The 20794-nt window shown below is 44.3% G+C and overlaps 1 protein-coding gene across 2 annotated transcripts; it reads left to right on the top strand.

Annotated features, from left to right (window-relative positions):
- The first annotated feature begins 1019 nt into the window (after positions 1-1019).
- malt1 (MALT paracaspase 1) lies at positions 1020-17827 on the top strand. 2 transcript variants are annotated; one of them, XM_079515804.1, is made up of 17 exons: positions 1020-1416; positions 2774-2940; positions 4457-4578; positions 4911-5058; positions 6801-6979; positions 7274-7370; positions 8191-8238; positions 9790-9813; positions 9921-9965; positions 11076-11279; positions 11478-11655; positions 11744-11815; positions 12508-12635; positions 13003-13152; positions 14886-15043; positions 15596-15721; positions 16194-17827. In XM_079515804.1, the coding sequence occupies exons 1-17, from the start codon at positions 1265-1267 to the stop codon at positions 16689-16691; spliced, it is 2496 nt and encodes an 831-aa protein (XP_079371930.1). In that variant the 5' UTR covers positions 1020-1264; the 3' UTR covers positions 16692-17827. The 2 variants fall into 2 exon arrangements, with proteins under 2 accessions (XP_079371930.1, XP_079371931.1); XM_079515805.1 differs by lacking the exon at positions 8191-8238.
- Positions 17828-20794: the final 2967 nt, after the last annotated feature.

The raw sequence follows: 20794 nt of genomic DNA, 5'->3' as shown, positions 1-20794 counted from the left end.
TGTACAAACTGATGTTTCTAAACTTTTGATGTTTACCTTTTTTCTATATTGTTTGTACAAACTGCTGTTTGAACTTTGTTTACAATGTTTCTATATTTAAATAAACTACATTACATTTGACCGTACATTTGACTCTCTCTTGTGAAATATTCAGTAAAGTATAGCTCAAAGGCTACATATTCAGTACTCACCCCTAAACGTGAAGACATCTCACCCCGAAAGTGGCCAAAAGTGAAGACATCTCACCCCGGAAAGTGAAGACATCTCACCCCTGGAAAAGCAGGGGTGAGATGTCTTCACGTTTAGGGGTGAGTTGTCAGGACAACTCACCAAAAGTGGCAAAAGGGGTGAGTTGTCTTGTTACCTTTTTCAACAGCTAAAGCATAACATAATGCTTAAAACACCAAAAGGGGTTCCCGCCCAGAATGGGTTAACTTGGGGTCTGGGGTCCCCATGCAGCTAAATGAGTTAATTTAACTATGCATGTACAAATAAATACTGCACAAGTCAAGTAGAGAATGTACAGGCTATTTTAGAGTTTCCCGGTTACACAGATAGGAATTAATGTCTAACAATAATATGTTCTTAGTTTGGGGTCCTATGGATACAATAGGCCTATATCATCAAATGAGGGTCCGTGGCCTAATGCATTATTACTCACATAAAAGAAAGATCAATAGTAAAATTAAAAAGGTTATAATCACTGTTTTATGTGAAGCCACGCTGTTGCGTTGACCAACCAGTGACCACCATCCATCCCGGGCTAAACTATAGTAACTTTAGTTAGTAGTTTTTGCGAACGGGATTTTTTCCCCAAAACTTTCGTTTGAAATGTACCCATATGCATACTATTAAATCAATCATCATACAAATCAATCAATCAAAAAGGCCAGAAAACTATCAGCTAAATCCAGAGGTTGCTCGGCAACCAGCCAGCCAATGACGATCGACTGTCCCTCCTGGCTATGTGATATGCACCGTGGTACCTGCACGTCCCACTGGTGAGCGTCGAAGCTATGCGCAGAAACGGCTGCTGCTGGTGAAAAATAACTGATCTACACGCTGACAACCCTTCGAAGTGCGACGCGGTGTTAGCTAGTAGATCAGGTTTTTTTTTCACCAGCCGAAACAACTCGTGTGGGCGTGTTGTCATTATTTCTTTTTCAGGAAGTAAATGAATGTGTTTGTACTTGAAGTATGGTTGTTTTTAGTACCGGTCAGTTTATTGATGATGGTGGTCAGTGAACGATAGATTAAAGCCGAGATGACGGACTCGTGCGACCGCTCTGCGAACCTCAGCCTCCTGAAGGAGCCCGTTCTGCGGAGGCTCTGTGAAATCCTGGACCAAACTACTACCGACAAAGGATGGCGTAAACTCGGAGAGATAGTGGGCGGTGATAGACGCTTTAGAGTCAGGTAAAACTTTTACTTAATATATGTTTAACTTATTGTATTTATTCGTTTTTTTTCTTCCCTTTTTTGTAGCACGGCATGACCTGTCGTTTTAGACTTACAGTTAAATAAAGATGTGTAGGGTGCTGTAAGCATAGAGTGTGTATTCCAGGAGGCAGGTTTACAGGTAAGGGAGGAAAAAAGTTTAGAATGTTTTCCTGGCCTGGATGGCATAAGTGAATGACAACTAAAGAAAAGGCAACTCAAACAACATAATAGAGAGCTACAGCCTCTCTCGATTCCCCATGTCATTGCTCACGCAACTGAACTGGTCCTGGACCGGTGGACCCTTTATATACAGTATATAGTCTACAGACTCCACCCGTAAGTAATCAACAAACCCCAATGTACTAGCAATCCACGCAAGATGTTCCCCAATATGTAATCAGCTCTTCAGGCACCACCACAACCCACTACACGCTGACACTACAGGCTTATCCCCCAATAACAGCTGTGCAGATAAACACAAGCATTTGATTCCATGTCACAGCGGAATGTGCACCTTCTGTGGGACTGAGAATCTATGTCACAAGCATACAATACAACATAAATACAATGCATGTGTATTGTTGAACATCATAAATACAATGAACAGGGGCGGAGCTACCGAGGGGGGAGGGGGGGGGGTGGTTTGATTGATTGATTGAAGAATTTATTAACAGTTTGCAGAATTACAGTACATTTCAAGGTCCATTTCATGGTCTCGTCAGGTTCGGCGAGGCCCGGTCGTGCGGTCGTCCACCCCCCGGCCCGGCCCAAAGTAGTTCCGCCTGTGACAATGAATGTGTATTGTTGAACACTAGAAGACAATTAGACTGTCAGAGGCTGCTATGTCACAGTCACAGCAGGGGCCTAAAACCCTGTCTAAAACGTAAATTGTCGTTTAATTATGATGTAATTGAATTTCACCCAACTGTTTTACATCTATAAACCAGTGATGTGACAATAAAGTTGTTGGATGTGGTGTTGTGGTTCTGTCGAGATGTAATGGAGATCTCTAAAGCAGTGATTCTCAAAGGGGAAGTCCTGGGGCCCCCCCCCATTAAAAAATGTGTTAATACGGCATCACTGTTGTAACCACTTTATCCATTTATAATGTATATGTTGATAGCAATGTTCAAGCCTGAGCCTGTACACCTGATATTTTTGAAAATCTTTGAAAAATATAAAAAAACATTTTTGAATAATTTAGATTTTATTTTCAAACAGAAATGTTCTCTTCTGGGGGTCCATGGCACAAAACAATTTAAGATGGGGGGCCCGCGGCCAAATACATATCAAATACATATCAATTCTGAAGTTGTTGAATCTCTCCTCGTAGTTCAGACGACATGGAGATGTGCTCTCTGAAGGTGTTGGACATGGAGGGCAGTCCCAGCCGTGCGCTGCTCAGACTCCTGGGAGAGCGGGGGTGTACCATGGGTCACCTGCTGGACTACATGCAAACCATTGGCAACTCGGAGGCAATCCAGTGCCTCAAACCGCCAGGTGAATTAGAAGAACCCTAGTACTATCTCACACTTTTTTTTAATTGTCTGCTCTGTACTGTCAACCACATTAGGGGGATCTCACAGAGTTTTGATTTGGCATTGATTTGTATTACAATGTTGTAGCCTAATGCAATGTTTAATGTATGTGTATTATCATTTTTTTAAAGGGCTTCTCTTGCAATAATATGCATGGGTTAAAGTCCTCAGTCGCCACGACTGATATCAGATCAATCATTTGGATTCCATAGAAGCCAGCATGTCTTCTATGGAAGTATGTTGCACAGCCTAGTATCTACTGTCTTGTAGATAGGCTGTTTGTGTTTTCTGTTATTATTTTAAAATAAAATGGTAAATTGTGCATTTATATAGCACCTTTATCCAAGGCGCTTTACATAGATTTGTGCATTACATTCACCCATTCACACACACACACACACACACACTGATGCCGGAGGAAACCATGCAAGGCACCAACCTGCACATCGGGAGCAATTAGGGGTTTAGAGTCTTGCTCAGGAACACTTTGACACTAACTCTGGGGGAGCCTGGGATTGAACATCCGGTCACTCTACCCCTGAGCCCCTTTGATTTGGCAATATTTTAAGAATTTGTCGTGGTCAAACTAGCTTTTTCCAAAATCTCTGATATTTCATACGTATATAAAAAAAGCAAAGGTTAAAGCCTCAATTGATTTCCACTGCCAGTTTTTCTCTCCTACAAATGGAGTCAATTTATCATGTCTCTCCTAATGAAGTTGAAAATAAAGTCGATTCCATGGAGCAGTGCCATGTAGGCCAGGGGTTCTCAACGTTTTTGGCCGGGGACCCCGGGAAATGCTTTGGCAATGTCTCGGGACCCCCGCCCCGCCCCCTCCCGACCCCCAATATAAATTGACTGCTACAATAACCTTAAACCATTTTGGGCGGGAACCCCTTTTGGTGTTTTAAGCATTGTTATAATTTAGCTATTGAAAAATAGCAGATCTACAAGCTCATAGCGCGCCACCGAGTGGCGCGCTACGAGCTTGTAGGTCTGCTATTTTTGAAAAATCGTTTTTTTTTTTTTTTTTGAAAATAATTTGGGGACCCCCTAAAATAATTTGGCGACCCCCCCGAGGGGTCGCGACCCACGGGTTGAGAACCCCTGATGTAGGCCATGTGTAGCCTATGAGTGCTGCGGTGTGAAGCTGTGCTTAATGGTACATCGCAGCTGTGCTTAATGGTACATCGCAGCTGTGCTTAATGGTACATCGCAGCTGTGCTTAATGGTACATCGCAGCTGTGCTTAATGGTACATCGCAGCTGTGCTTAATGGTACATTGCAGCTGTGCTTAATGGTACATCGCAGCTGTGCTTAATGGTACATCGCAGCTATGGCCGTGCCCAGGGCACCCCTCTGTGGATTCGTCTATAGCATTAGTCCGCGATTGATTGATTCATTGATTGAATACTTTATTAGCAGGCTTGTGAACAGTACAGGTAGTTGCTAAAACGACAACACATGTGAACACACAGGTCTTCAGATCCTCGTTCAGCCCCAGTCTGTGTCTCTCATCTCTGGCCACAAGCTTCGCCTTAGCTGCTACGCTGTTGGAAAGACCCCTGTACAATATCAGTGGTTCAAGACTAAAGAGGAGGTACGCTAAACATTAATATCCTCAGTGTTAATGTATGTATTCATAAACATTTGTACACTCTCAGATATACTTACCCAGTACCCAGTGCACATTATTCTATTCTATTTACTAGTGTCTCTAGTAGTGCATTTTGATGAGTTGGAATAGGTTGGAAATATTTGCAGTCGTCAAGTATTGAAATATGACATGAGCAGTAATATACTGCAGAAGACAATCTCAAGTTTGGGTGTTCATGTTGGGCATTTTCATATGTTTCTGCTCAGCTTCACGTAAAATGTGACAACCTCTGTTTGCACTGCCATTTAATAATAACAATGTAATTGGTATTTCAGGTACCCAACAGCTTCGCCCCAGACCTGATGATTAGTCCTGTCCGACTGCAGGATGCAGGCCATTACATCTGCAGGGTCAACTGTGGCGATGCTTTTGAGTTCAGCCAGTGGGCTCAGGTGGACGTCCTGGACACTGCCACGTGTCATGGTGAGTTCAGCCAGTGGGCTCAGATGGACGTCCTGGACACTGCCACGTGTCATGGTGAGTTCAGCCAGTGGGCTCAGGTGGACGTCCTGGACACTGCCACGTGTCATGGTGAGTTCAGCCAGTGGGCTCAGGTGGACGTCCTGGACACTGCCACGTGTCATGGTGAGTTCAGCCAGTGGGCTCAGGTGGACGTCCTGGACACTGCCACGTGTCATGGTGAGTTCAGCCAGTGGGCTCAGGTGGACGTCCTGGACACTGCCACGTGTCATGGTGAGTTCAGCCAGTGGGCTCAGGTGGACGTCCTGGACACTGCCACGTGTCATGGTGAGTTCAGCCAGTGGGCTCAGGTGGACGTCCTGGACACTGCCACGTGTCATGGTGAGTTCAGCCAGTGGGCTCATGTGGACGTCCTGGACACTGCCACGTGTCATGGTGAGTTCAGCCAGTGGGCTCAGGTGGACGTCCTGGACACTGCCACGTGTCATGGTGAGTTCAGCCAGGGGGCTCAGGTGGACGTCCTGGACACTGCCACGTGTCATGGTGAGTTCAGCCAGTGGGCTCAGGTGGACGTCCTGGACACTGCCACGTGTCATGGTGAGTTCAGCCAGTGGGCTCAGGTGGACGTCCTGGACACTGCCACGTGTCATGGTGAGTTCAGCCAGTGGGCTCAGGTGGACGTCCTGGACACTGCCACGTGTCATGGTGAGTTCAGCCAGTGGGCTCAGGTGGACGTCCTGGACACTGCCACGTGTCATGGTGAGTTCAGCCAGTGGGCTCAGGTGGACGTCCTGGACACTGCCACGTGTCATGGTGAGCGACGACACTCTCAGTGCGTGCAACGGTGTCCTTCGCTTGACCACTTTCAACCTTTTTTGGGAATGTCACTATAGGCAGAAATGTTTAAAAATGTTCATACATTTTGAACAAATAGTGAAAATAGCTCATCTACAAGCTCTTCGTAAAACGAAGTATAAAACTCGGTTGTGACTTGCGAGTTGAGGAAGCAGTATATTGTGTAATTACCTCTTTATACCTAGTAGGATGGAGTCTAATACAGGGGTTCTCAACGTTTTTGGCCGGGGACCCCCGGAAATGCTTTGGCAATGTCTCGGGACCCCCTCCCCGCCCCCTCCCGACCCCCAATATAAATTGACTGCTACAATAACCTTAATAATAGAGACAATACACCATAAATAAATACTGAAACCAGATATAATCATTAGGGAAGGTGTATGCATGTACTATGTGTACTATATGTAAACTCTTCATTTCCACTTTCCAGCCATTCAGTTGCAAAAAAAAATAATAATAATAATTTGGGGACCCCCCCAAAATAATTTGGCCTCCCAGCAATAGTACTGGGAATTCCCAATAATATTAGTACAAATTTGTTTTTTGTTTTTGATCAAGAAATGTATATCTTTGTTTTCCAGGTGATGACAAGAACATAAGCTTCAACAACATAAAAGATCCTCTGTGTTAATTTCTCCCTCTGTAACGCCAAGAGTGTACAAATGTTAGGGTCCATTTGGTTTGAGTTGTATACTCTCTCTCTTACGGGCATGAAACTGTACTCTGATTTTGTAGTTTGTTTTCCGTTTCAGGTTAAAACGGTATTGACAATACTGTAGAATTGCTGCAGCTGTGTGGCTTACTAGCCTGCCATATCTTTACAGTTTTTGGATTCCAGAGATGTGGGTCAAGGCATATAACAGATGTGATTCTTCTTCCTTGTCACCCAGGTCAGAGCTACCATTCCCTGGAAGGCAGACTGAGGGTGGTGGTCCAACCCCAGGCCCAGCGTCAGTTGCTGGGAGACACTTTACAGCTGGAGTGTGGAGCTGTAGGGAAGCCCATCCCTTGCTACCAGTGGCACAGGAACGGAGTCCCCCTCCCCAACGCCTCTAAGAGGAAACTGACGGTGAGGGGAGGACCGCCACTGCCACCAATTCATGTCATTGTTCGGACATAATATTGTATTGTACACATATAAATATAGACACTAAAACTAATCCATCCCTAAAACTAAAACCAAAACGAACTAAAAACTAAACAGAGATCAAACGACAAACTGAAAAACAAATCATAAAGCCAGCTTCATACTGACAATAGCAGGCCTAACAAGCTTGTAGGTCTGCTATTTTTGGGGTCCTGCGACGGAGCATAAATTAGGCTTATCTCTGGCCTGACTGGAGGGAATGTGGCATTTCCACAGATCCCGTTTGTGATGCAGGACCACCAGGGGAGGTACCGCTGTGAGATCAGCAGTAACACTGAGAGAATGTGGAGCAGTGAAGTGGACGTTTTGATAGGTATGTTATGTTATATGTTTTATGTTTTATGTTTTATGTTGTGTTGTGTTGTGTTGTGTTGTGTTGTGTTGTGTTGTGTTGTGTTGTGTTGTGTTTTATGTTATGTTATGCACTGTACAATCCTGTGTGTTAATAGGTCCGTAAAGACTGCAGGCATTTTTTCCATGTGATTAATTGATTAATTTTCTAGAAAATATAGTGTTGTGCAGTGAAAATTGCCGCTTTACAAGCTCACTATGGGTCGAATCGCAATGCATTGTGATCTTGAAGAATTTATAACATGCCCGGAATTGGGAGGCCAAATGTAAACAAATGTTCAGTTCAAAACTTACACTATGTACTGTAACTTTTCTTTTTAGCAAAAAAAAAAAAAAGTATCTTGTTCTACACAATTTCCATCATTTCCAGTCCCAGTAAACAGCAATGTAAATGTGTTACAGTTGGAGGCCATCGATATTGTCCTTTTCTTTTTGCTGAGGTTTGCGTGATCTGCGCAAAAGGACAGTTAACCCATTTTGGGCGGGAACCCCTTTTGGTGTTTTAAACATTGTTATAATTTAGCTATTGAAAAATAGCAGATCTACAAGCTCATAGCGCGCCACCGAGTGGCGCGCTACGAGCTTGTAGGTCTGCTATTTTTGAAAAATCGTGAAAATATTTATTTCAGAAAACTGGAGGATTTAGAAGGATTTTTTAAAATTTTGAGGTCAGGCCTAAATGGGTCAAATGATAACGGACAATATCGGTGGCACCCAACTGTAGCTTAGCAAATCAAATCAACAAAACAAAACGGATAATTGAATTTCTTCTTGACCGTAAGGACCAAGGATATCTGTCCAGGTTTCAGGAGCAATGGAGTGCTCTGAAGGTAGAGTGGAAAAAGCTTGGCACTTGGCTCAAACTTTGAGACAACTATTGGAAATGGTTAAACTTTGCTGCATGAAAAGATCAAAGGGGTGTTAAAGGGATAGTTCAGAATTTAAACTTAAGTTGTATGAAATACTTGCCATTAATATAGTGGTTGCAACTGTATTAATTGCCCGAGTCCCATGGTGGGAGTTCTGCTCTGGTTTTGGTCAATATTAAGTAGTTCCGATCATTTTGTGGGGGGCACTGGGGGCCACGCAGTAAAAGTAAATGAATCCACAAAACGAACGTAATTTGTATTGTTGACCTATTTCTAAAATATTAGCACGACTTTCGTTCAACTTTGACCCCTCTATCACATGGAACTATTTTTTGGGCGTAGTGATATGGACACAAAAAACATAGTTCTGTGTGATAGAGGGGTAAAAAAAGAACGGAAGTTGCACTAATATTTTAGAAATAGGTCAACAATACAAATTACATTAGTTTTGTGGATTAATTTACTTTTACTGCGTGGCCCCCAGTGCCCCCCACAAAATGACTGGAACTACTTGATATTTCACCAAAACCAGAGCAGCACTCCCACCACAGGACTCGGGCAATCAATTAATACAGTTGCAACCACTATATTAATGGCAAGTATTTCATACAACTTAAGTTCAAAAAATCTGAACTATCCCTTTAAGGCAATGGTTGCTATAGTGTGTTTATTCAATAACGGGTGTCTCCCTGTCTCTCCAGCACTTTAGTAAACAGAAATCTTTGATAAATGTCAAAAGTCAGGATACCAATTTTATACAACCGGGAGACAGAACTCATAGGATAGACTACACTAGACTTGAGAATAAACAAGTAAAATTGAAAAAATATTAAATACAAAAAAATCAGCAGACAAAACTGGAACTCTATACAGTTGAAGCAGTTAATGATCTCTGTGGGGTTCTTTTTCCTGACTGGATTTCCAAACTGGTATCCCAAACTGAAAATGTATTTTGTGTTTTCTGAAGAGCTGAGGAGATGAGGAAACACTGTTACTGAACAAAGAAAGACTCAGCAATGATTACTGTCAGAATATAGAGCTTTAACCTTTAAAACATATCACTTATGCTCAGTTTAATAACTGTAATCACTTAGAATCCGTCTTGGTAATTCAACACACTACAGTGTTAACTTTGTAGTTGCATGTGGGTCAATGTCCTTCATAATACTAACTAGAACACAGTGCTCAGATGGTGGGCTCTCCTTGTTTTGCATGAGTGATTGATTTCACTGGGTTTCAATGCCATTTAAAGGAATTGCATTCTGTCTTTCATTTTGAGTTTTTATTTTCTGCAGATCTGAAGTGGGCCTTAGCTCTAACTACCTACTACTCACTTAATCACACATCCACAGAGTTGATTTCTAACAACCTACTCACTTAAGCACTCATCCACAGATGTTATTTCTAACAGAGAAAGAAGTTGTAGTAGTAGTAGTTGTTGTAGTACTCTGTTATGAAAATCAAACGACTACACTCAAGACATGTAGCTGACTTCTGTTTCTGTTTCCATAGATGACATTTATGCCTTTGGAGCAAGTAAGTAGCAGTTTAATCATTGAAGGTTTTGTCATAATATTTCCTTTCCAAAGATCAAGGCATGTTGTGTTTCCATTTTGTTCCATTTTCTCTTATTGTATTCTTAGGTGGCAATGAATTCTTCATAAATAACACACCTGAACAGCTTCATGGTGAGTGCTTTGTGCCAGATATCTTTTGTCAGCCTGGGAGTGGATAATGTCCCGGTCAGAATATTGCTGACCCCTACTGGTTGGTTTGGGGATGGTGTAGCTGTAGACCACTGTAGCTCCAAGCCTCCAACCTGGACTTAACCTCTTTCAACCTGCCGTCCCCAAAACAATTCGAACATTCTCAAAAATATTAAAAATAGTGGATCTATAAGCTCATTTGTTGCCATACAACGTGTTGTGAAGTTATAGATCAGCCATTCAAGTTATTTGTCTCAACCTGGTCACTGTTTTTGTTCTAAGACCTATTCTGATATAATGTCTTTGTGCGTAAATAGCTTTCTTTTAATTTCTAACAGTAGAGGGGCACAATCAGGTGATAGAGCTGTCACATGGGAACTGAAAGGTATCCAGTTCAATCCCCAGCTCCTCCTTGCTTTGTGTGTTGAAGTATCCCTGAGCAAAAGACACTGCTGAACGCATAACAGCTCTAGCCTGGCTAATAAGCCAGACTCAAATCACACAAGTCGTGTGGTATTTGAGTCTGGATATGCTGTGTATGGATCTTGTTTCCCCGGGTGGCGGGTTCAAACATTTTCTCTTTGACGCAATTGGTCAGAGCTACTGTCAGTCAAAGGTCTCAAGCATTGAACGTCACTGTACCAAATCCCGCCCATATTGCATACCGTGTCCCGATTGGCCACACCAAGAGGTGTAGGAAATGGGCGTACAATTGAGCCTCTCCAGACCGTAATCCGCCGGCAGGCAATTCTTTTTTGCCAACGGCTGATTCGGTCTGGCTTATTAGCCAGGCTATAAAAGCTCCCCCCCAAGTGCTAGCCTGGCATGGCCAGACTAATACCACTCCGTAGATATTAGTGTGGAACCTGCATTTCCAAGGGGTGGATTTCTAAAATGCCTCTGGTGATGAACCCGGCCAAACATTTGCATTGATTGGTGCCCCACAACTTCGGGGGCAGATTCGTCCGATTTCCAGGCTACCCAAGTGCCTCCTGGGGCTGGCTAGCAAATACAGAAAAAGTTATTTCCCCACAGGGATCAACTACTACAACAAATACCACATTTTTCTCTCTCTCCCATGTCCTGTGTTAGCGGCTGACAAAGTGGCACTGCTGATAGGCAATCTGTCCTACCAGAACCACCCCCAGCTCAAAGCTCCCATGGTGGACGTGTACGACCTCACCAACCTCCTGCGGCAGCTCAACTTCAAGGTCGTGTCGCTGCTGGACCTCACCGAGTCAGAGATGAGGAACGCCGTGGATGAATTTCTGCTGCTGCTCCACAAGGGAGTGTATGGTATGAAACATGTATTTACCCGTTTGGAAGCATTTTGCAGAAACTCAAAGCAACTTATTGTACAATGAGAGAAGACAAAAAACACGTGGTGAGAGAGAGAGAAGGGGGGAAGTTAAGGGGGGGGGGGGGGGGATTGGGTATGTCATATCTCCGAATGGGTATGGACTAGTGTAATTAATTGTTGTAATGTATGCCTAGGGTTGCTGTACTACGCTGGCCATGGGTATGAAAACTATGGCAACAGCTTCATGGTGCCAGTAGACGCACCAAACCCATACCGCTCTGCCAACTGCCTGTGTGTGCAGAGCATCCTCAAACTGATGCAGGAGAAGGAGACGGGCCTCAATGTCTTCCTCCTGGACATGTGCAGGAAGAGGTGCGTGGAAAAAAACAGCCTGGAAGGTGGTTTCACATCCTTTATTTCTGTTACTTCGTTGTATAATGTTTCTTTACATTTATTTCAGGAACATTCACGATGAAACCACTCCAAACATTGTATTGAGGGTCACGGCTAACATTGTCTTCGGATACGCTACGTAAGTTTATCTTCACCATAAATACCACATACAGTTGGAGGCCATCGATATTGTCCTTTTCTTTTTGCTGAGGTTTGCGTGATCTGCGCAAAAGGACAGTTAACCCATTTTGGGCGGGAACCCCTTTTGGTGTTTTAAACATTATGTTATAATTTAGCTATTGAAAAATAGCAGATCTACAAGCTCATAGCGCGCCACCGAGTGGCGCGCTACGAGCTTGTAGGTCTGCTATTTTTTTTAAATCGTGAAAATATTTATTTCAAAAAACTGGAGGATTTAGAAGGATTTTTTAAAGTTTTGAGGTCAGGCCTAAATGGGTCAAATGATAAGGGACAATATCGGTGGCACCCAACTGTAGCTATTATTCTGGTACTTCGGTGTGGAAGATTTCTTTCCAAACAGATTCCAATGTCACAGCAAAAAAAAAAGGCTCCGATTGGTCACCCACAACTTTGGGGTGAGCGAAATGTAATTCAAACCGAGTGCCAGACCAATCTCCCCAGGGATTTATTTTTCCTGTGGCAGATTCGTCTGGTTTCCAGGCTAAGTGCTCGAACTACAAGTTCAAAGATCAGCGTTTTTCTTTTTGCTACATTTGAACATTTTGATCAATCTTTGAAAGGGTGAGAGTGGCTAAAGCACAAGTAAAGCTTTGTTTTGTCATGTATATAATTCTCTCTGTCGCTACACAGTTGCCAAGACGCTGAAGCGTTCGAGCTGAGCTCCAGTGGGTTTACCAACGGCGTCTTTGTCAAGTTTTTGAAGAAACGTCTTCTGGATGATGAGAAGATCACAGTGGTGCTGGACAGAGTAGCTGAGGGTAAGATTACACTAGAGACTACATTATCTAACACGTACCGGTACATACCAACACTGTGCTATTGTTGGATTATTGGATATCACTTCCACCAAAGATATGTCATTTCCACCTCAGATATATAAGTGGTATAGTCATTTCTACCGTGACAATGCTTCAAAAGTGAATCATCGGGTCACTTCGTGCCATGCGGCGAGCTTGTACATCTGCTTTGTGAGTGTGAGAACTACTGATTTAAAAGGCATTTGAAGATTTGGCCTCAGGTGTTATTTGGTTAAGAAAACCATGTGCACTGCACAGTCGTTCATCACGTTGCTTTGAGTCGTTCATCACGTTGCTTTGAATTACGTTAACCTTCTGTTGAGTCCAGATATGGGTCAGTTCGACGCCACCAAGGGGAAGCAGGCCCTGGAGATCCGCAGCAGCCTATCGGAGAGGAGAGCTCTGACCGATCCCGTTCTGCCTGGCGACAGCGCTGACATGACCCTGGCACACAGCCGCCAGTGGGCTAAAGTCCACGGTGAGATGCATGCGTGCTAACTCGCTATCTGTGTGGATGTTATTACTTCATAAACTTAAAGCATGAAACCAACTTGGCGATTACTATTCTACGAGTGTTTCTCAGTAGGTATGTATAGAATGTAGAAAATGGAAAAATAATATTCTTAATGATAAAACATTGGCAGCCAATACTACAGTATAAACCGTGACTAGTACAACTGGTAAGGTCCATTCACACCAAGCACGATAACTATAACGGTATCTATAAATATGTCGACAATGATAGTGCTGAACGATATCGTTTGGATCTTCTTCAGAGCGATTTTTATGAACAAAATCCATAGTTTTTTAACAGATGTGGAAGATATTATGAATAGTTCACAGTACACTACCTGGTAGGCTAGTTGACAATACCTCAGGTAGTCTACTGGCCTACAACTATCTCTTGCCTCGTATAATTAATAATCAGAGTCAGATTATAGCCATTATCCATACAGAATAGTCCTAATAATCCATAGCCTATTGCAGGGGTTCTCAACGTTTTTGGCCGGGGACCCCCGGAAATGCTTTGGCAATGTCTCGGGACCCCCGCCCCGACCCCTCCCGACCCCCAATATAAATTGACTGCTACAATAACCTTAAACCATTTTGGGCGGGAACCCCATTTGGTGTTTTAAGCATTGTTATAATTTAGCTATTGAAAAATAGAAGATCTACAAGCTCATAGTGCGCCACCGAGTGGCGCGCTACAAGCTTGTAGGTCTGCTATTTTTGAAAAATCGTGACAATAAAATTAATAAAAAAACTTTTTTTCTTTTTTCTTTTTTTGAAAATAATTTGGGGACCCCAAAAATAATTTGGCGACCCCCCGAGGGGTCGCGACCCACGGGTTGAGAACCCCTGGCCTATTGCATGTGTCTTTCACCACCGCTGTCACGGCACGTAGGATGAGATCTCTCTGCTCCAACGCAGCTGCAGATTGCCCAGCATGTTTGTGACATTGTGTACAGTGAGGAAGCTTGCATAATTATGGTCATAGTTATGTTCTAGTTATCATACTTGCTTGGTATGAGCTGCACTTTATTCAATAGAAAGCAATAGCTTACTTGATTTGCATTATGCCATTATTTTGAACATCTTGATTGCAAAACTGGACTTAACAAAACGTTATGGCCATAGATTAAAATAAATCTGCTCTGAAGGCACCAATAGCAACTATATTTCTTATGTTATATTCTTCAAAAGGTGGGTTATTCATTCAATCATTCATAGCATCATATGCTAGCTATGGATTACTTGCAGTTTTCTAAACATGTTGTAGTCTGGTAAAGGCAATAATTGGATTCCGAAATCTGGTTAAGGGGTTACTGAAGCCAAGAAGGTTTGCATGGGATCTTGTAGATCTGATATTTTCGGTTCTTAGTTGTTTTTTTTTAAGATGAAAGATTATTTGAAGTGGTCACATTAGCAATACGATACATGTTCTGAAGCACCTTCCATAAACTTGAATGGTCTCAGAAATGTAATAAAAGCAATCATTTTAAAGCCTCAATCGGTGTAATATAGAACAGCTGGTAGCAACATATAGGTTTAAAATGATATCAATGATAAAAGCATCATTACATTTTCAGTGATATTTTACTTTTGCTTTATTCCATGAGATTTGAGAACTAACTGATCAGTCAGAGGGATTTGGAGTGTTGCGTTTTTTTTTAACCCAGGTATTGTTGTCTGTCTTGTCTGTTGTCCCAGAGCTCCCTGAGACCATGCGTCTGAACTTTGACTGTGGAGCTCAGATCAAGTTGGGTTTCGCAGCCGAGTTCTCCAACGTGTTGGTGATCTACACACACATCGTGAAGAAGCCCGACGACATGTCCTTCTGCCAGGCTCACGTCACCGACTTCTCCCTGGTCAGACACTCCCCCCTCGGACGGGTTTACAGCAGTGTTTCATTTAACAATGAGTGCTTTAGTTTAGTGCACAGTGCGCTAGAGCACTGTCCCAAACAGTGGGTCCTCTTAGTTTTCGTTTCCTAAATTTGGTTTTAATTATTATTTCAAAACATTTTCTAAAAATATTCCCAAAAAAGCTACTTTTCATGAATTAATAAGAAAATCCAAAGATTTTTTTATTTTATTTCATGACAAAATTAAAAATGATGCCTCCAAAATTAGAACAAGTTTTTAAGAATTAGTGAAAATAGCTGATCTATACGCTCACTTGTTGTGAGCTTGTAGATCTTCCATGTTCACTAGTTTGGGTCCCAGGTGAATATCTAATTTCTGTTTGGGAACCCCTGCACTAGAGTACTCTGCACTGCCCCCGTATTAGAATAATAGCTCAGAAAGTAATCAACAGTTGCAGCCCTAATAATGCTCATCACTGACCAAGCACATTCCAAACACAGTCTGAATACTTGTACATTGAATTTAAGCACTAACAGCCACCCTTCCTTTCTCCAGGACCTTGATGTGGATCCTAAAGAGATGAACAGACAGACTCCAGAGGAGACGGGCATCTACCTCCTGTCCAGCAACCTGCCCCAGCACTGCCTCTACACCAGGCTGAGCTCCCTACAGAAGCTCCGGGTACAAAACATGCTATTATTATCACCTAGTGACACTATACTAATGCTGGGCTCACAGCCTCACACACCACAGCAAGGGTTCCCAATCTTTTCAGTATTTGCCCCCCCCCCAAAAAAAGAAATAATCATATTTTAACTGGGAACTCCCCCCACCCTGACAAGCATTTGGAAACGGAGGCATTACATTTAGTTTGACTCGGTTCCACAGATAAATATTGTGAAAATAGCCGAACTACAAGCTCACAACGCCTCGCGGAGCTTGTAGATCGGCTATTTTCACAATGTTTGCCTCTTCCTTACGAGAGGCGTGCGGCTGAGCGAAACGGCTACAGTCATTCAGTGACAGAGAGGACAATGTCTGCCTCAGCTGAATAGTCAAGGTCCAGGTATATGTTGTATAAAATAATGGTTTATGTGGTTAAAGTGACACAGCTGTGTTCCAGGTCTTAATGGGTTTAATGTCCTCGCTGCAGGAGGAGCTTGTCTTCACCGTGTGCCTCCAGGGTGCCTTCGCAGCCCTAGGAGACGAGACTGTGCACTGGACCAGGAGCGTCGACATCGGCAAGCCGCTGGTCGCCCGGCTGGACCTGCACCGAGCCATGCGCTGCAACAGCTGCCTGCAGACCTGCCCGATGCCCCACAGCCCGTCCCACAGCCCCTGCCACAGCCCCGGGTCCGAACGCCACCTCCATCACCATCATCAACAGCAGCAGCTAGCCCATGGCCGTTTGTCCCCCCACTGCCCCAGTCCCTATCTGGAGGTTTACGAGCCGCTACATGGGGCTATGGGGGGCGGCGGGGTTTACCGCCATCGGGACAACCTCAGTGCCAGTCGGGCCTCCGGTGATGCGGCGGGGGCAGCGGTGGCGGGCTCCCCGGGTGGGCCCAGCATCCCCATCGAGACCACGGAGGACATCAACGAGCTGCAGGCCGTGTTCATCAGCAGTCTGCAGCTTCAGCAGCGCCACTGAGAGGAGACGGACCGCTGCGGTGAAATGGATCCAATAACACTGAGGATTTTACTGTGTAAAGCTCCTTTCGGACGGAGAGCGGGCAACGCAGGCGTTGGATCAACGACAGGTCTGCTCCAGGTCGGCTCATGAGGGGCGTGGGACGCCCGTGGGCTTGTGCACGCAGTGAGCACGCGCGCAAAGATTTCACGGGACTGCGCCCACAAAAATCCGCTTGCGTAATCGCCCCTCAACTTCTCCGCATGTCCATACTAAACGCACACCTCTCATTGAAAATGAATTACTAGGCGCGTCAGTCGCTCCCCGAGTCCCCATATGAAAGGACCTTAAGATGGTGAGGAGAGGAACGTCGTCACTAAAGTGCAGAGAACACTTGTGTTGTGCTGTGTGTGTGTGTGTGTGCGCACAGTAAAGTCCCGAGTGTTCATTTAACTCTTGAGAGTGCACCGACATAACGGTTACATATGGATTGGCCTGAAAGTAACCCAAGCTTTTCATGGACTAGAGGGGCGGATTCAAACTAGTGCTAGAAACCGACGCCGGCTCCCCATTGGTTCACCAACCAACCAATGTGCCCTCCTCCCCTCCACTCCCCGGGAGAACACAGCGGAGAGCGACGCCCCTCTGCACGGTTATTGGTTAGCGAAATACACTGTTCACTCCCACCTCCTATATGCCACATTTCCTGGTTACTTCGCCCAGGCTTTTTGTTTTCTTTTTTTAACCGATCGCTGAGGCTACATTTGGTTCAAATTCTGGTTCTCAAACATTTCATAGGGACCCCCATAAGAGAAGACTTCTCAGAGTATTTTACTCAAATGTAACCTTTTTAATACTCAGACTGAGTTACAGATTGATATGGTAAATTAACACTGAGGATTTATTTTCTTTACTGTGTAGGAAATATGTTCTATGGGGCAGGACTTTCTTGTATTATATATTATTTTTGTCTTCATTTTTAAGATGTATATTGGAGAGTTTTTAAGATGTATATTGTTGATAGAGATAATTATAGATTCTACTCACTTTAGAATTAAATTGCTATTATGGCCACAAGGGGGAGCTGTAATCAAAGACTTACTGTTACTAGGGTATGTGCAACACTGAAATGATTAAAGAAGCAGGCAGTTACAAAATCCAGTTTCATTCTGTACTTTTACACAGGTTTGATCGAAAAGTATTTTTTTAATGAGCACATGTCATAGTTAATTCTGTGTTGTCTATTAACTGGATGACACTAGTTATTGGCCGCCGACCCCCATCTGAAAATATGTTCTAGGGACGACCCCCCCCCAGAAGCAAAGAACGTTCGCTCTGAAAGAATATATTTTTTTCAATATCCAAAGCATAACATAAGGGGTTCCCGTCCTGAATGGGTTAGCAATACACTGAATCTTCGCCAAACATATCTGATCTATAAGCTCACAACATGTAACAAAAGATCTAGAGACGAATGTCCCCCCCCCCATAACCAAATTACAATAACAGTAGAGTAAAATATCAATGAGAAACAAATTACATTAACGTCGGTTGAAATGACTTGTTAAAAACAAACAAAAAAACAACGGCTAAATTACTTGTCTTCCTTCACAAGTCAATTTCTTGGTCTCTTTTAGAGACCAGAGTCCAAACTTCCTCTGAAACATTTCTTGCTCCTCCTCAGATGATGGAGATGATGTTTTCTGCCCATGGTGGTCGTCCTGCATGTGGGTGGGTCAGTGCGGGGTCACCATCCATGGTGGTCGTCCTGCATGTGGGTGGGTCAGTGCGGGGTCACCATCCATGGTGGTCGTCCTGCATGTGGGTGGGTCAGTGCGGGGTCACCATCCATGGTGGTCGTCCTGCATGTGGGTGGGTCAGTGCGGGGTCACCATCCTAGTGGTCGTCCTGCATGTGGGTGGGTCAGTGCGGGGTCACCATCCATGGTGGTCGTCCTGCATGTGGGTGGGTCAGTGCGGGGTCACCATCCTAGTGGTCGTCCTGCATGTGGGTGGGTCAGTGTTCTGCCCATGGTGGTCGTCCTGCATGTGGGTGGGTCAGTGCGGGGTCACCATGGTGGTCGTCCTGCATGTGGGTGGGTCAGTGCGGGGTCATGTGGGTGGGTCAGTGCGGGGTCATGTGGGTGGGTCAGTGCGGGGTCATGTGGGTGGGTCAGTGCGGGTTCATGTGGGTGGGTCAGTGCGGGGTCATGTGGGTGGGTCAGTGCGGGGTCATGTGGGTGGGTCAGTGCGGGGTCATGTGGGTGGGTCAGTGCGGGTTCATGTGGGTGGGTCAGTGCGGGGTCATGTGGGTGGGTCAGTGCGGGGTCATGTGGGTGGGTCAGTGCGGGGTCATGTGGGTGGGTCAGTGCGGGGTCACCATCCTAGTGGTCGTCCTGCATGTGGGTGGGTCAGTGCGGGGTCACCATCCATGGTGGTCGTCCTGCATGTGGGTGGGTCAGTGCGGGGTCACCATCCTAGTGGTCGTCCTGCATGTGGGTGGGTCAGTGCGGGGTCACCATCCTAGTGGTCGTCCTTCATGTGGGTGGGTCAGTGCGGGGTCATGTGGGTGGGTCAGTGCGGGGTCATGTGGGTGGGTCAGTGCGGGGTCACCATCCTAGAAGAGTAGGGGTGTAACGATACATTTTAACAGCGATTCGATACGTATCACAATACATGGTTGACGATACGATACATGGATGATAGTGGTTAATTATGGCGATACGATACGATTCAATGATTTGAAATCGATACAGTAACTATTTAGCAAATACATTAAATGTGTGTGAAACTTGTGGATAGTGCAGGTTTTTTTTAAGGGAAAGATTATTTGTATCCAAGATTATTATGGATACAAATGAGTAAACAGTGATTATCTGGCAAATAGATGGACATTGTATTTGAACACATATGGACAAACCCACACCTTGACATGAACACAGAGAATACACAAATTTTTCGATAGACCAATTGTAGCTATATGGAATGGAAAGGTAATTAAACCCATCTTCTTTTTTCTTCTTAAAATGGCTAAATACAATGCACAAGTACTTAGTATTGATTCAATTAATTATTTCCATTGCAAAACAATTTGATACCGATTATTTCCATTGCCAATCTCTGGTCTGGATATACGCTCGGAGAGAGTGCTGTGCTGCGGCTCCTGTTGTCGGGGGCAGTTTTTCTGGTTTGATACTCCCAGTAGTGGTAGTAGTTCTGCAAGACTGACTATGGAAGTTTGGGACATCAAGCTAACAATGAGGACATCATCACAGCCAGCTGTGAACTATTCAAGTTCATGTTCCATGGGAAATCGCACGAAAGTTTTGGGAACTGGAGATTTGACATCTTCAGCAATAAGGCCGCTACTGGGAGTATCAAACCAGAAAAACTGCCCCCGACAACAGGAGCCGCAGCACAGCACTCTCTCCGAGCTTATATCCAGACCAGAGATTGGCAGCTTCCATTCATACTCCAGTACATACTGGAGAATGGATGGAAGCTTGGTGACAAAGGCTATGAGTCTGTACCGTCAATAGACCCCATCACACCAAACAATCTTCTGAAGTCAGTCAGTTGCAAATGTGAGGGGGATTGTATCGTACATACTCAGGTGCTGCTGTAAAAAGCAAGGAGTGAAGTGCATTTCAGCTTGTGGCAAATCACTAACTGCCATGGCAAACAACGAGCCAGATGGCAAGAGCAGTGAGGGTGATGCCAGGAAGTTGGAAGAGTATAGAGATAGTTGTATGTTTATTCATATTTGTATTTATTGTTTACAAAAGCATTTTAAGGTGTGACAATGAAGTCTTTCTTATTCTGAAAAGAATAAATCAGTTAAAGATTGTTCTTTTGTCCATCTACTTCTCTTTCAACAGTTAGTTTCAATTAAGATGCATTTGTGATATATTAACACTCTGATTGCTCGGGGTTATTTAATCCATTAAATCATAGCGCCCAGCAATTTATAGCAGCGGAGCACTTATTACCGACGGCCCGGATGTTATCCCGGATGTGGATGTAGCAGCTGGATGTAGCCAAAACACTCTAGAACCGATCTACAACAACGGGAGGTATGATTACATCTAACGCGACTAGCGACGGGACCGCGGTGGGCCGTCTAAC

This window comes from Electrona antarctica, assembly GCF_951216825.1.
Source record: "Electrona antarctica genome assembly, chromosome: 12".
NCBI classification, from domain to species: Eukaryota; Metazoa; Chordata; class Actinopteri; order Myctophiformes; family Myctophidae; genus Electrona; species Electrona antarctica.
This window is presented reverse-complemented; position numbering and strand designations above follow the sequence as displayed.

Excerpts from the sequence above, each read along its gene's own strand:
- malt1 (XM_079515804.1), top strand. The coding sequence starts at position 1,265 with ATGACGGACTCGTGCGACCGCTCTGCGAACCTCAGCCTCCTGAAGGAG. Across the intron at positions 8,239-9,789 it reads AGCAATGGAGTGCTCTGAAG|ATGACATTTATGCCTTTGGA; the intron begins GTAGAGTGGAAA and ends CTGTTTCCATAG. Across the intron at positions 15,044-15,595 it reads ACGTCACCGACTTCTCCCTG|GACCTTGATGTGGATCCTAA; the intron begins GTCAGACACTCC and ends TCCTTTCTCCAG.